General features: G+C 37.5%; 3 protein-coding genes across 7 annotated transcripts in view; all 3 read left to right on the top strand.

Annotated features, from left to right (window-relative positions):
* Nucleotides 1-144: 144 nt before the first annotated feature.
* Nucleotides 145-5,144, top strand: coq9 (coenzyme Q9 homolog (S. cerevisiae)). 2 transcript variants are annotated; one of them, XM_008411781.1, is made up of 9 exons: nucleotides 145-253; nucleotides 1,636-1,828; nucleotides 1,966-2,089; nucleotides 2,393-2,535; nucleotides 3,141-3,225; nucleotides 3,301-3,504; nucleotides 3,725-3,880; nucleotides 4,028-4,081; nucleotides 4,798-5,144. In XM_008411781.1, exons 1-9 carry the CDS (start codon nucleotides 196-198, stop codon nucleotides 4,831-4,833), a joined length of 1,053 nt encoding a protein of 350 aa, XP_008410003.1. In that variant the 5' UTR covers nucleotides 145-195; the 3' UTR covers nucleotides 4,834-5,144. The 2 variants fall into 2 exon arrangements, with proteins under 2 accessions (XP_008410003.1, XP_008410004.1); XM_008411782.1 differs by having other exon boundaries at nucleotides 146-253; nucleotides 3,301-3,405.
* Nucleotides 5,145-5,936: 792 nt separating this feature from the next.
* Nucleotides 5,937-10,308, top strand: polr2c (RNA polymerase II subunit C). Its single transcript, XM_008411783.2, has 9 exons — nucleotides 5,937-6,106; nucleotides 6,288-6,337; nucleotides 6,612-6,680; nucleotides 6,763-6,815; nucleotides 7,801-7,929; nucleotides 8,002-8,053; nucleotides 8,145-8,313; nucleotides 8,396-8,470; nucleotides 9,885-10,308. Exons 1-9 carry the CDS (start codon nucleotides 6,021-6,023, stop codon nucleotides 10,027-10,029), a joined length of 828 nt encoding a protein of 275 aa, XP_008410005.1. The 5' UTR covers nucleotides 5,937-6,020; the 3' UTR covers nucleotides 10,030-10,308.
* Nucleotides 10,309-11,563: 1,255 nt separating this feature from the next.
* Nucleotides 11,564-15,790, top strand: part of wwp2 (WW domain containing E3 ubiquitin protein ligase 2) — a 57,274-nt gene continuing 53,047 nt past the window's right edge. For 2 of the 4 annotated variants that reach the window (XM_008411784.2, XM_008411788.2), the window contains exon 1: nucleotides 11,564-11,664. The gene's annotated coding sequence lies outside the window, so the exon portion shown is untranslated. Of the gene's footprint in view, nucleotides 11,665-11,797; nucleotides 11,871-12,624; nucleotides 12,772-15,790 lie in introns of those variants that run through there. The other 2 variants (XM_008411786.2, XM_008411785.2) reach the window with 2 other exon arrangements.

The raw sequence follows: 15,790 nt of genomic DNA on the forward strand, positions 1-15,790 counted from the left end.
ATGTATACTTATTACTAACTATATAATTATTCTTTTGCATAATATTGTGTTTCATGTACAAACAAAAAATGAGTAATATTGATTTTAATTGAAAAAAAAATGTGGCAGTCAAGTTTTGTTTTAAACTAACCTTCCGGTAAATTTGCGTCGCGGTAAAGTGACGCAGCTGTGAACCTCCCAGTTGTGCAGCTTGTTATGGCGGCGCTTCTGAGAGGACTGCGAGCTGGAAGGCTCCTTCGAGGGCTGTCCAGCGGTAAGACAAACTCGTTCTTGCTTTGTTTCACCGCAGAACACCCAAGAAATCAAGGACACGCCTACAAATCTTTCTGTTTCAGATAATATTTTGAAAAAAAAAAAGCCAGAGTTGACGTTAGCTAACCGAAGGTGATCATGAAGGACAGTAAACAGGTTACCTTTCGGTGGCGTACGSTTTATAAAAATGAAAATTTTTAATAACAGCAGGCATGTCTTAATCGTATTGCAGTGCATTGTAAGCATGTTAGTCTTTACAGCTGGAGGGCGTGTTTTTCTGCAGTTATGGAAAGCGTTGTTTCTAATAAATTGGCTATATATCTGAGTATACTTGTTTATTTTCTTGTTTCATGACAAAATTTTCAACGGATAGCACATATGCAGATATATAAGCTGGACTATGTCAGTATTTGAGATTAATATTTTTAATTTAGAGGAGTCATTCGGAGCAAAAATAGAGAAAAGTAGAATAAAGCTTTATTTTGTCTCACAATGTACCATGTTTATGGACATTAGCCTTTCATTCAAGCAGAAGTAGTTGGTATTTACTTATGGATTTTCTTATTAAACTTATAATAATGTTCAACAATACTAATGCTAGTTTTCTAAAATTGTGTAGCCATATTTTTTATGATCTTATTGACTAGAAAATTTATTTTTTTTTGTATTTGACCCAACGGATGTAGCATTAAGTGTCTTCTGCCAATTACAAACACAGATAAATATAAATGTAGCTTACACAACAGAAGGTTCTGCCAGATTACTGATCCATGGCAATGTTTTCCCCARAAAACTTGCTAAGCCCAGTGGTTGGAGAGCAATGGCAGTCATTCATCCAGCGGCCYGCCGTGTTTTTGAGTTAAAAAATGATAAGTTTGAAAATATCACTTGATAATTATGTGTTACTGAAAGAGTGGAAGATTRATATCTGAACACCACCTATAAAGTCTTAAAAAAATGCAAGCATTTAAAAAAAATAACTTAAATAAATAAGCAATGCTTATTTATTTAAAGTATTTCAAGTAAAGCCTGGTGGCCCGCCAGGCTTATAAGACACTGGGGGAAACCTTGCATGAATAATTTAAAGATGTWGACTTCTTCCAACTTGATTGGGTAGTAGTAAAAACTGTGTAAACAAATTAAAGGTAAATTAAAATACAAACACCAGTAATCTGAAAACAAATTTTAAACAAGAGTATTTGTTTACGTATGTTATATTTAGTTGCTGAAATTTAAAGACATCTATGGTGAATGAGTAACTCGTTCAGGGTCCACGCCCCCTGTGTGAGCAACAACATCCCAGCTCAGACTTTTGTTCTTAATGGAAAACCCTAATAACTGAGTTGATTAGGAGACTGAGTGAAAATCTCTGCCCTCCTCCAGTGGTCGCTGCACCGACATCAACAACCCCTCAGTGCAGGAGCCTGAGACGAGGCTTCCACTGTGCAGCACTGAGACTGCAGGACGAGTCCAAATCTGACAAACATTCTGCATCTTCGTCCTACTCCTCCTCCTCATCATCATCCACAACCCATGATGACTACACCTCCCAGCAGGATTCTGATCCAAGCAGCGGGTCAGTCGTTAAGAAGCTGTTTGCGAGTTCTGCTGTTGTTCCACTTACTGAACAATCTGTCTTAAAATGCTAATGCAGACAAGTTTAACTTATTGTGCTTCATTTGTTGTAAAATATTACTCTGTGTTTGCACAAAGTGACCAGGAGCAGGACGAGGACTATGAAACGGAAGAGCAGCTGCAGGCTCGGATTCTGACGGCGGCTCTAGAGTTTGTCCCGCTGCACGGCTGGTCCATGGAAGCCATCTCCGCTGGTGCAGAAGTAAGATTTAAGCAACTTCCAAGTATATTTACTTTTCTTTTTTTTTTTCTACTACTTCTATCAGCAGTTAAAATGTTATCTTGACTTCTTTTACATTTTTTTTTTCCCAACACAACAACAACTTCACCTTTGTAAGGCTAAGCTAATTTTTGAAACAGTTGTTTAATTTGAGATTATCTGGATTTAGACTAAGTGCAACAATTGGAATTAACAGGAGCAAATTAATTACATTATGTTAAAGGAGGCTTCAGGCTATCTTTGAAGGGTCAGCTCATGTTTCTGTTGTTGCTGTGCTGCCCCCAGGCTGTGGGTTTGTCCTCTGCTTCCACTGGGATGTTCACCAATGGAGCGGGAGACTTGGTTTTACATTTCATCTCCCAGTGCAACTCCAAGCTGACAGAGATCCTGGCTGAACAACATAATGAAGTCCAGCTGGGTCAGGCAGAGTATGTATGCACAACCTCACTGTGCATTTCAGAAATAAAACTTTTTAGAGTCTGCTAGAGACTTGAGACTTTACTCATCGGCAGGACAGCTCCAAAGTAGTAGACGTGTTTAGACGAGGACATTTTGATGTTTTAGAATGATCTAGTCAAAGTCAAACCCTACATCAAGATGGGAATGTATGTTGAGACTCAAAGATTAATGTTTTCATGCTATCTTGCTGCGTTGAGCTGCTTTGCAAAAAAGGGGGCAGATGTTTTAGTCTCTAGATCTGCAAAGCTGATGGAGACGCGTCACAAAAAACCTGCAACTGTAATTTGAGCAGAAGCTGGTTTTCCAAAGTATTATCTCAGGAAGGCTGGATGTACATGTATGCCACACAAGTTTTAGATGTTTTCCTGTAAGACATTTTGAAACCTTTCCATCTTTCCCTTCCATGTCACTACTATGCATTACTTTGGGTTGATCTGTCACATAAAATGTAACTTCCGTTCAGTGAAGTTTGTGGTTTGGATTTGAGAAAATGTTCAAAAGTTATAGTACAACTACTTTTGTGAGACTTTTGGAGAAGTAAACCCAAACTCCCCGTCTGCTATTTTTGTTGCAGACCAAAGAAGACGGCTGACTTCCTAAGAGATGCAGTAGAGACCAGGCTGCGGATGTACATCCCCTACATGGAGTCCTGGCCACAGGTAACCATCAGCACTCGGTCCTAGCAGAAACGGTAAGAATTGCATTTCATATTTTTCTTGCTGTTGCGTCTGTAGGCGATGAGCATCTTGCTCCTTCCTCACAACATCCCCGACAGCTTGAAGCATCTCTCCACCATGGTGGACGACATCTGGTACTACGCCGGGGACCGCTCCACAGACGTGAGTGGATCCTCCCGCCTTCGATCCTCCTCTTCTGCTCATACCTTCCTCTCCCCGTTTCATCATCACCCCCACAATATCCGGCCTGCTACGTCTCAGGTTACCCCGCCCATCACCGAGCCAACTTTCATGTCTTCTTTCTCTCTTATCTGAAGAAATATTGATTCTTCAGATTTCTGAACCTCACTCTTCTGCATGTTTTTTTTTTTTAGTCTGCATCTTTTGTCTTAATAAATGGTAAATTCATATGTGACAGTAAAGTCTATTTCTTCCTCAACAAAATGTCAAAGTTATTTTTCCGTCTGCCTTCTGTCTGAAGATGAACTGGTACACGAAGCGGGCAGTGCTGACCGGTCTGTACAACGCAACAGAGCTGGTGATGCTGCAGGATTCCTCCCCGGACTTCCATGACACCTGGACCTTCCTTGATAACCGCATTCAGGACGTAACCAACATGGCCGTCACGGCAAAGCAGGTGCAGAGGAGTTGAGGCAGAAAACATTCAAATTGGATCACTTAAGAGATTAATCTCTCTCTTTTAGTAATGTTCTGAATGTGTGAATGAATTAAAAACCAAAATACCTGTTTGAACGACGTGGCATAGTTTTCTTTTTCCCTGTAGATGCAGTCGACTGGTCAAGCTGTAGCTCAGGGTCTCCTGGGAGCTGCAGTTACGGTGAGTTTTCAGGGTGTGTTTTCTTTATAATCAGCGAATGAAACTACTGTAATCATTATGGCTTCTAATGCATATCTCTGACCTTTCCTTGTTACAGGACATGGTCTTATTTTTCAACTGATAGGCTTTTCTGTAAACATCAACATGATGGCAGCATTAGATCTGTAAAACTGCCTCAATACTGCAAATTACAACACAGCAGTAGAGAAGGAAGAGTTTTTTTTTYCCCCAAATATAGTTGTTTGAATCACCTTTCCTCACTTTTCCTCTTTATGCCCTGGCAATACCTTTTAGTCCAACAAAAAAAATCAGACAAGATTAAATTACAGAATGAATTAAAACAAATTACAGAATGAATTAAAACAATCCATACCACCAGCTCTGACTAAAAAGGTTCATGTTTGCATCTCAATGTATCGAAAAAGTACATTGTTATCCCTCACCCCCACCTATTTGACTAAAAGCTCCAACAAACCCTCTGTGAATCTGTCATTTGTCAATTACTGCATTTATTATGGAGCATTGCACCTCTATGTCTTAATTTAATGAGTGTTTTGTTTTGTTTTGTTTTGTTTGATAGTGCTGCATGCTATGTTTAATTATTTTTAATACTTAGGTACATATGAGCGTTAGTAGCTTTGTAGTTAATGATAAATATAAGTTGATCTGAGATAACGTGACCCATTTTTAAAATATGTTGTTTTGTTTTTTTTCAGTTGAAGAACCTCACAGGACTGAACCAGAGACGATGATGTGAAACATTTCTGAAGCCCATGAAGCCCAACCATAATGCCATGAGCTGAGGATGGTGTGTTTTCTGAGGGGGGGATTGCTCTTGTCTTTTCAGTTGTAGGCATTGCTGAAGGAATTTCACAATTGATTTTAAGAACACAGAAACACCCGATTTGTTGAAAGTCCTCTGTATATTTCAGTTCACCTTCGGTATGAGTGGCTTTCTTTTGTTTTACTCAAATAATTTTTTTTTTTCCTGTTGTATAGAAGTAAAATAACAGATTCAATTTGATTGTGGAATCATAAGCCAAATAAAGTAGTGTATATTCAACACATGTCTCTTGTGATCTTTGTTACATGTGTAGAAAATAAATCATTCATTCTGTATTAAAAAAAACATGCAATTTCTCTTTGGTTTAGTTTTTTCACAAATGCAAGTTGAACAATAGAACCATGCAGCTTAGTGTCCAAAATAGGGTTGTAACCATAATTTTCTTTATGTAAATATATATATATTTTAACTTTACCAGTTCAGTAATGCAAAATATTTAATTATTTTTGTTGCAAGGTTAAGAAAAGCAGGGGAAATTATCTCTTTGAAATAAAAGTCTAATATTTTTTTAGACTAAAAAAAAAATCAGTGAAACTTTTTTGTTTTGTTGTAGAGTTTTAACCTCAATCAGTGACTTAGAACAGCTGGGGGTCTGCAACCTAACTTAACTCAGGATTAAAATGATAGTCAACTGTTTCAAATATAAATTCCATAATAAATGCTGGTTTTAAGTACTTTTTTCATCAAAAAAATAATACAACATAATCACTAAAAACACGAGTGATGTTCCAGATTTGTCTTTTGTGTCATTAAGTTGGAAACTATTTGCTTTTTTTTTCATCTTCCATATATTTCAACATCCCAAAGAAGGAAACTCATCCATCTTCTTTCTACTAAAACTTCATTTTTCTTCATTGTGAAATCTAAAAACAAAAAATATATACATATATATTTTTAATAAAATACTTAAAAAGGTCTAACGTTTTAAGAATTGCGAAGGTTACAGACCCCTAGGGTTTTATTTTGAAAATCCTCTAATTCCCCCTGAAGTCCCGCCTCCTCCGTTGAGCCAATCAGCTCGGCAGCTATTTCCGGGAGGCCTAAAACCCGAGGTGGTGCAGTGCTTGTCATTTTTAAACAGAATAACCTTTAAGGATGCCGTATGCTAACCAGCCGACAGTTAAAATAACAGAATTGACGGACGAAAATGTCAAATTCGTCATTGAAAACACGGATTTGGCGTGAGTATTTATTTTCCCTTCTTCTTATAGTTATATGGGGAATTGGGCGCCCATTGTCCCTGTGTGCGTATAGAAGCACGAGTTACGAGACGATACAAGAAAAATAAATGCCAAAGAAAATAGAAGTCATTGTATATAAAACATATAATGTTGCATCTTACACATTTTTTCTTGCTTTCAGGGTTGCAAACTCTCTCCGTCGTGTCTTCATGTCAGAAGTTCCCACAATAGGTAGCGTAACAATATTGTTGGTCCATCATACCCTTTAGTTCTTTTGTTTTGTTACGACGTTTTTCCAAATATCATTATTTCGGATGCTAAATACCAGACAAAGTTCTGTTTTATTATTGTGTGGAAATGACGCTTTCAATAGAAACTATAACAAGCCTTTAAACTATTCGTTTAGTAAGGTAAACAAAACTAAAGCCTGAGTATGTTTTTTTTTTCAACATTTGTTGTAGCTACAGCATCACTTTAACTCATTGTATTTATTTATTTTTTTCAGCCATCGACTGGATCCAAATCGATGCTAATTCATCAGTGCTGCACGATGAGTTCATTGCGCACAGAGTCGGTGTGTATCTCCAGAGCCAGCGTAGTAGGCAATTTATGAGCAGAGACCTGAACACTAATCTTCTCGCTTTATGTGTCGCCAGGTCTCATTCCCCTCACCAGCGACGACATAGTGGATAAGATGCAGTATTCAAGGGTGAGTGGACTGTTGCAGCTGAAAAACAAAGACAGTCTGAGTCTAAGCCTATGACCTGGAAGAAGGTTTTGCTGATTGTGTACTGAATAAATCAGTTAACATTTATAGAGCTTTTACAACATCTAAAAGGGCAACCAGAAAAAGTAAAGTAAATAATGGAAAACACACAAAAAGAAAATAAATCAAAACACAGTCTGCACGTAAAAATGTGTTCCTAGTGTGAGAGCATCACAGTGCTACTACGTATTAAGAGCCATTTTGACTAAATATGTTTTACGATTTTACTCAAATAATTGAGTCTAAATTTGCCACATTCCTGAAGCAGCAAAAGCTAAAGGTTTGTACCTAGACATCGGTTCTTCCGAGCTGCATGCCGTATAAGCAGGGTTGGCTGGATGAGCTCCCATAAAAGCATTTGTGTGAACGGTGAATATTGGTAAAACTTTACCTGTTGGGACAATTACTCAACTAAGTGTTTAAACAAACACAAGTATGGATGTTGGAACGGAATATTTCAGATAACTTCTCAAATTTATACTAACATTTATGGCAGTAGATGTATTGCCATAAATACATAAATACAGTAGTAAAATAATAAAACTTCCATTATTACTGGGAACAAAAACTTTTAAATACGTCTCTAGTCATTACTGGAGCTAATTACAGAAAGCTAAGATAATTCTGCTTTTATCCCGATGGTCCTGCTTTTTAAAAGTTGGGGGTTTTTAAGGCTCTTGCTGCCTTTATTGAACAGGAAATGGGTTGAGGACGTCTTTTGCAGCTTCAGTCTATACATTCAAAACAACAAAGAAAAATATCCTTTGCATGCAGAATTTAATTTGTTACTTTCTTTTGTATATGAAAACCAGAGGTTCAGTTAGTAATAAATGTAAACTGTGACAAAACAGACAAGAAAACGGTTCAACTAGGAAGAATGCTGGTTTATTGTTGAAACTGAGTGTGTTTCTATCTGCTCCTCCTGCAGGACTGCACCTGTGATGACTTCTGTCCCGAATGCTCCGTGGAGCTGACCTTGGACGTCCGCTGCACCGAGGACCAAACGCGGCACGTCACGTCTCGCGATCTGCTCTCCAACAACCCCAGAGTGATCCCTGTGAGACCTGATAGTCCAGTACTTAGAATGTGGACTGGGGAAGGAATCTGAAGTTGTTGTTTTTTTTCCCAGGTCACTTCCAGAAGCAGAGACAATGACCCGAACGACTACGTCGAGCAGGATGGTACTCTCAGATCTTGTCTTGCCAACCTGTTTTAGCCTTTTCTGCTACTATCTTTTAGTAATTTACATCCTTGTTGCGTTGTCCGTATTAGACATCTTGCTGGTGAAGCTCCGTAAAGGTCAGGAGCTTCGGCTGAGGGCGTACGCCAAGAAGGGCTTCGGTAAAGAGCACGCCAAGTGGAACCCGACGGCGGGGGTCTCGTTCGAGTATGACCCGGACAACGCACTGAGGCACACAGTCTATCCACGACCCGAGGAATGGTAGGTATTCATTTCAGAAAACTTCACTGAAGTACCACTGTCTATCATTTAATCAGCGGTGGAATGGTGTGATTTTTCTCAGGCCAAAGAGTGAATACTCAGAGATTGAAGAAGATGAAGTTCAGGCGCCCTATGACCCCAACGGAAAGCCAGAAAGGTGAGCAAACAGTCTGTGGAAAAGTTATTTGCATAACGTTTAAGTATTTGCAGCAAAAATTGACTGTTGCTATAATTACAAGCCAATAGTTTGGTTCTTACCCGTTCATGTCATAAACACATATCATGCATGTTTAATGGACATGACAATTTCTCTGTGTTGGTAAGTTTGGAAAATCATGAAGTTAAATATTTGGATAGTAAAATAATAAAAAGGCAAATTTAGTGGAAACAAGGCTTTTTCATAAACCATATAAAAACACAGTTAACCTTAATTTCCCTCACTGTCTCTTTTGTCTCAGTGAACTAGATTTTAACTATCCAGTTATAATGACCTAAATTATGTCCATTTGCTAAATAATAGAAAAGAAATTGTTTCTTTGTTAAATTCAGAAGTTTACACTCATTTCCTTAGTATTTAGAAGAACTTCCTTTTAAACTTGGCTTATATCAGTCTGCCTTAAGGCAGCTGTAACTACAATGTAGCTTAAGCCCATCAGTGTTTGAATGTGTGTAGTAATGGGTGAATGACTGATCATAGTGTAAAGCGTTTTGGAGTTGAAAAAGCAAATGAAAGTGTGTGGCTTAATCCAAAGTTTTTGGTCTCTGATCAGTTTCTTAGAATAGTTTGCTGGATTTCTGGTCCTGACAAAACTGATGTAACTCATGTTCCATCTACCTGTCAAACTTTTCTCAATGCAAAACTATTATAATTGAATTTCTGAATTTCTTTCTTATACATGGCTGGATAGATTTTGGGAGCAACTTTTGAGGCCATGAGGAAGTACATACGACTGCTCTAAAACACTTAACACCCCCTGCTTGGTTCTGATCCGATACAGCGGGCGAACGTCCACTGACACCTTATGWTTTTTGGGTTTTTTTCTTTTTTTTCTTTCTTATAAAATAGAAAATAAAATTTTATGTTGCAGCTCGTCAACCAATATTCTCTCCTCCATTGTGAAAAGTAGGGATGCACTGAAAAGACAATTTTGGCCAATATTAATATTTCTGTTATGGCCGATAACAATATTACATCACATATATATCCCTAGCCTTTCAACATAGTGAGAAAATGACCACATCACAGACAGTACTTCTCATTTTTAGGTAACCACCCTAAAAACAATCCTGCGCTGTGTCACCATCACCGTCACATGACTAAATAAAACCACATAGCCATAAAAAAATGGCCAGCATTGGTTGATACCAGTGGTACTGGCAATACATCGTGCATCACTAATAAAATGAACTTCTCTCTGGCTGTATCTGCACAGGCAGACATATTGTTGCAAAAAAAAAAAGGTTGATTTTAATTTTTATAACCTTTTTGTAGTATATCTTTGTATTTAATTGTCCCTGCAGCTTGACTGAAACTTTGAACACAGCTCATGTGAGATTTGACTCTCCCCTAGATTTTATTTCAACGTGGAGTCCTGCGGTTCGCTCCGGCCGGAGACCATCGTCATGTCAGCGTTGGCGGTTTTGAAGAAGAAGCTCAGCGACCTGCAGACCCAGCTGAGCCATGAGATCCAGAGTGACGTCCTCACCATTAACTAAAGACACCTCTGTTGTTGCCGGAGGCTCAACCTCAAGATCTCTTTTCAGACGCAACTGCAGTCTACAGAGAGGACTCTGTAGACTGAACCCAGATCTACTGGGTCAGAATCATCTGTAATATTAAATTAATTTGTGTTCATTTTTCTCACTCAACAGAGGGGAGTTGTATTGCAGCAGAAACTGTTAGTGACACATGCTCAGTTTCTCAAGAGTTTATTTGTATTGATGCAAGCTTTTTTTTTGTTTTTTTAATAAATTAGTTTTTTGGTATTTTATTTGCTTTTATTGTCAAACTAAAGAAGCTGCTGCTTTGCATTAATGCAGCAGCTTCTTTCTCTTAAAGCTGCAATATATGACTTGTAAAAAAAAAAAACATTTTTTTTTTTTTTTACAGATTTATGCTATTGTGAGTGTAGTTCGAGACAGATAATCTATGAAATAATTGAGCTTTTCTGCCTTCTTCCAGTGCTAATAACCTATCAGAAACAACCAATCAGAGACAGGAGGACGGTCTTAGTGCAGTAAATCATCCTTGTGTGTACAAGATTTCCCCCTTATTTGGAATGTGCCGTCACTTGTAGGTGTATGTGGTGGCTGAAGGGAAGTGAGTGCCATTTTGGAAAGAGATAAACATAAGCTAAGAAAACAAGACTTTTTTTTTTTTTTTTTAATCCAAGTAGATTAGCACAATTTAGCTATGGTGCAGACTTGTTTCATTATTGGATGTAATGTCTGGTCACACGATTGAAATGGTAAAAAGATAGAAAACTGGTTTTCAGTCAATTGTTTTCACATGTGGAAACAACACGAGGGAGCTTGGGTTTGACCTAACAAAAAGGAGACGAATGGTTTGGATATCAGTGATGAGACGTTCTCGTATAGGAACTTCTGCAGCATCCAAAGATATTTGCAAGTTTGTTGCAGACATTTCAATCTGGTGAGTCTCTAAATTTTAGTGATGGAGAGTTGAAGTTTCATGATGATCCTTGAAACAAATGGAAATTATATAAAGTTGATAATACTGGATGTTTTCAGATTAAAGAGTAATACTTAGATTTTTGAGTAAAGTGCGTGTGTGTGCGTGCGKGCCATCTTACCCTATGTTGTTTAATAATAAAATCAAATAATCCACTTATGTTAGATGAGGAAGATGAATATCGGCACCACTTAAGGGCAGTGTTACATTTGAGCAATCTGGTGACATGCTCAAATACTGCGGTGGAATAGCACTTACCTTGTTTAGATAATATTTGTCTGATACATTCCAGTTAGTTCATACTAATAATAAATATCCCTGACGCATCTATCTTTGCATTGTCATCTTTAACAGTATAAACAAATAGGTGGCAAGGGGAGGGCTGCTGCCCTCTACATTTGTCTGCCTAGCAGTGCCCCTGAGGATCCATGTCTGTTATTTATTTCTCACCTACCTGATAAGTTAATTACACCAATACGGCGCACACACATCCGCTAATTCAGATGGAAAGGTGTTTGATGTGCTAATTGATGTTTATTATGAGTAATATGACCCACAAGTCTTTGTGCAATCACAACGACGTTGCGTTCGTCACGTGGTTTTGTCACAGGCGGAAATGAAAGTTCAGTAGCGACAACGGCGGAGCACAGCTGAACAAGGTACGTAAATTATTACTGCTTCGCTTCAATTTCCGGCATGTCAATTCACCTGTCACCTACTGACATATAAGACGCTACTATAAGCACGGCTCCGCCTGCTCCCTGGTGGTTAAAACGACATTTGCCGGTGTGTCCTTTTGTGAAATCCCCTACGAAGCTGGCTGGCTGGCTAACAGTTAGCCTCCTTAGCATCAAGCTTGCTAAATGTAAGCGCGTCGAACCGGATGTAAGGAAGAGCATTCTTCAAAGTTAAGGACGTATTTCCACACTATGATGTGTGGTGTTATTTTTTGTAAAGCGTAAAGAAATTCAAACTAAAAGCTGTGTGCTGACAAAAAGACGATTTTGTTAAACGTTTAAAAAATATATTATTTAACGTTAAGTGTGTCATTGTACATAATACCTCCATCTAGCGTTTTTTCTTCAGCTGTGTCAATGTAACTTTATACATTTTATACTCATGTACTTTAACCAGGTGTTTTCCCCTTAACATTACATTGGAGATATAGTTGACAGTGAAATGATAAAATCTCTCATTTAATTTATATCGACTGTTTTTATTATCTGAAAATTGTGTATTGCTGTGCACTCCCACTGATAAAGACCAAAGGAAACCTGAGCAATTGGCTCTTGACAGGTAACATTACTGAGTCACATAATCAACATTTCTTATAGTACATTATATGAAGAATAAGAAAGCATAGAAATGCATGCATGGTTATAGCATGGTTGATCAATTATACTCTGTTGTCTGGTACGAAACGCCCTAAACTGCAAAGGTAGGAAAGAGAGGTGCACGTACTGAAAAGCAGCCTACTCCCGTTTGGTTTGTTGATACACGTTCCCCTTGCGTCTTATTTTTAAAAGACGTGCCGGAAGTTTTGCCGTTTCCTAATTATCTCTTGACTATGGGGTGCGAACCTCAATCATCTTCCGTGTTTGTGTTTTGTGCGCAGCTGCCATGGATGTTTATTAGGTTGAGCATAAGTCTGTTTATCAACAACACACATTCGACAGTTTAAATGAAACTAAAGTCGGTTTCAAACTGTCCAGCTGATATCCCCATTCTGCTCAGCCGATCAGCTTGGTTTGCAAAGTGGATAGGAGGTAATGTTGTCCTCTTTTGTTGTGATAAATCCCATCGGATCATCTGCGGCTTTGCCAGTGACCTTCGGTTGTGGGTTTTTTGTTTATTGTTGGTTAAACGCCCAGTTATCTGCTTTGATTATTACCAAAAGTCTTCCAGCTATGTATCATAGTTTCCTGTGGTCCCAGGCTGGGATGGCAGCATTAGTCACCTTGATGCAGCAATTAGCATATTTTTCTACAAAACTCACCTCTTAAAAGTTTGCCTCCAAGAGGAGAGACGCCTTGTGTTTTGACTTACATTTTGATGGTACAAAATAATAAGTTATGGATCAAAGATTGTTAACTTGTGGATTTCAATTGAATTATGTCAGAAAATGGGAAGAAAATTTGAGTCTGACTCCAACCAAAAAAAAAAAAACTAACATAAAATGAGGTAGTTGTATGTAAATTGCAGATGCGCTGATCATCAGTGTTGTTAAACTGAGTTCACTTTTAAACTGTCTTTAGCATTTTGTTTTAGTGATGAGCTCAGATTTTGCCTTTAGCATTACAGGTCTCTGCGCGTATTACCCGTTGAGTTTGTAAACACTCACCTTAACTTTGAGATTTTCCAACACAGCCAACATTTGCTGTTGTGCTGATATCTTCCAGGACACAATTGGTCTTTTTTTAAAAAATAAAGCAAGGTAACTTTGCTGTAATGTATTCGACTTCTCATTATCTAGTGACGTCCTTCTCGCAACGCTTCCCTAATTCTGATTATAAAAAACCTGAGTCTTACTCACTCAGTCAGGACCAGCTTTACACACAGATTAATGTTAGTTATGATACAGTCACAGTTTTTTTTTTTTTAACAACTCTTAATTTTCAACTAATCAATTATGAATTCAGGGCTGGTGTAGTGAAAGATTGGCTGGCTACCGCCAATTTCTGATTTGGTTTTCTTTAAGCAAGCTGCCAATATCTAATGATTTCTAAGAATATACACGGCGTTTGTGTAAGTAAGTAATTAGCTTCTGTATCAAGTCATGTCAGGCCCTCTTGCCAATATCCTTCCCAGTTTTCAATACAGAATTAATGCAGCTGAAAACAACCAAATACCATGAACCTGATTAGGTCTGCAGCTGCAAAGAGTTGGAGGCAAACTTCAGTGTAGATGCAATATAATCAGCAGAATGGAACCCCTTTCACATCATTAACTTTGTTCTTATTCTTAAGTATTTCTGGATAGTTGCCCTCAGACAACAATGGAAAACATGCTTTTTGGTTTAGTGATGGCAAATGACGGGATAAAATAGTAGCACTGAGCTCCAGATTGCAACCAGGTTCATCTTGATGCAATGGCGAGAATTTCTTTAGCCCTGAATAATAGGAGAACATACATGTGCCAAGTTATTCTTGACTGTGTTGGAGTTGATTGGGACGCCTATTTTGCACTTCGCAATCAACTCCACTGTCTGCTTGGATGACTGGAGGTTCATCTTTCCTTACATTTCCACTGTTGCTGATATCAACAATATTCCCACTAAAAAGAATGCTAGGCCCATAAATTTTCTTTTTTGTAAAGTACGTCTAGATGACATTTGTTTTGAACGGATGCTGTTTAAATAAACTGAATTGATTTTCAGTCACTCGCTAAAATCTACATCTGCTGTGGACACATCAAGGTCAGAAAGAGGTTGTGCAGCTGACCAAAATTATTTAAAGGATGAATTCAGTCACTCCACTGTAACCATAATATTGCACAAACTGATGTTGTAATAATGATTATGATTGAATGTATTGTGCAGAGCGACATATTAATTATATAGACGTCTGGAGCTGCTCCTCATTACTTTATTGCTTATAATGTCTTTTTTGTTTTTTGTCTGAGCAATAACGCTGTAAAGCTACAAAATCTTACCACGTATTTTGGTCTAGTTTCGAGTACAAATATCTTAAGATAAAATTATGAAGACAAAAAAATGAACTTACAAGACATAGCAGCTTATTTTAAGTAGATAATTACTTGATATTGATGAAAAAGTGCTAGTTGCTTTGGCAGATTATTTCACTTATAGCAAGAATTTTTTTCCATGCTTTAAGTAAAATAAGCTGCCAGTGCTAGGCCTGTCACAATAAATGATAAATCAATTAATCGCATGATAAATTAAAAGAAACTCAATAATTTTCATTTGCTTGATTTATCGTTTTTCTCTCTTGTTTCTCGTTTTACCAAAAACTGAATAATAAAAGTCGTCAGTTTGGTGTTTAATTTATTTCATTTGTTGTTTCTGTTGTTTTCTTTATTTATTTTGGATATTTAAAATTTCTTCCAGTCTTAGTCTTTAAATGTTATTATAATTTAAAGGTTATTTATCTTTGAGAACGTGTTCCTGCATTGTTGTGCCATTATTACTATTATATTACTTGAAAATGGTTTCAAAACAACAATATTTTCATTTATCTCAATAAGTTCTGAGACAATTTATTGTCTAGCAAAATTTATCGTGACAAGCCTAATGCAACTAGAACTTTTTCATCATTATTATTAATTAAGCTTCTAGTTTGTATACAATTATGTGTTTTTGCAGTGTAGGAAGAAGCTATGTCTTAAAAACATCAAAGAAAAAATCTAATTCTTTCATAAGTTAATGCTGTTTTTATTTTAAAAAACTAGTATGTCCTAAGTTTAGAATTTTTCATTGGTGGAATTAAGTGGTGTATCAAGCACTAAAACAAATTCTTTATCGTTGGTCTGGGATTGAAGTTGATGAAAAGAAGTCGTTGATGCAATCTTAGACGGACAATTTATAGAGTAAACCAAACTTAAGCACAAGCTCTGGGTTAGTGAACAGCAATGTAACCAGCAGAGTGACAAACCTTACCTTGATAGAAGAGTTTGTAGAAAGGACAGCATCTTAGCTGAGTGCAGTCTTGTTGTGCATTGCAGTTTTCTTATGGTTAAATGCTGCAGAGCTCATCTGTGACTTTGCTCAAGGTGAAGCCGATGAGGCCCAAACCTCTGCTGTGACATTGACCATGCTGCTCAAAGAAA

The sequence above is a fragment of the Poecilia reticulata genome, linkage group LG6 (assembly GCF_000633615.1).
Source record: "Poecilia reticulata strain Guanapo linkage group LG6, Guppy_female_1.0+MT, whole genome shotgun sequence".
Taxonomy (NCBI): domain Eukaryota; kingdom Metazoa; phylum Chordata; class Actinopteri; order Cyprinodontiformes; family Poeciliidae; genus Poecilia; species Poecilia reticulata.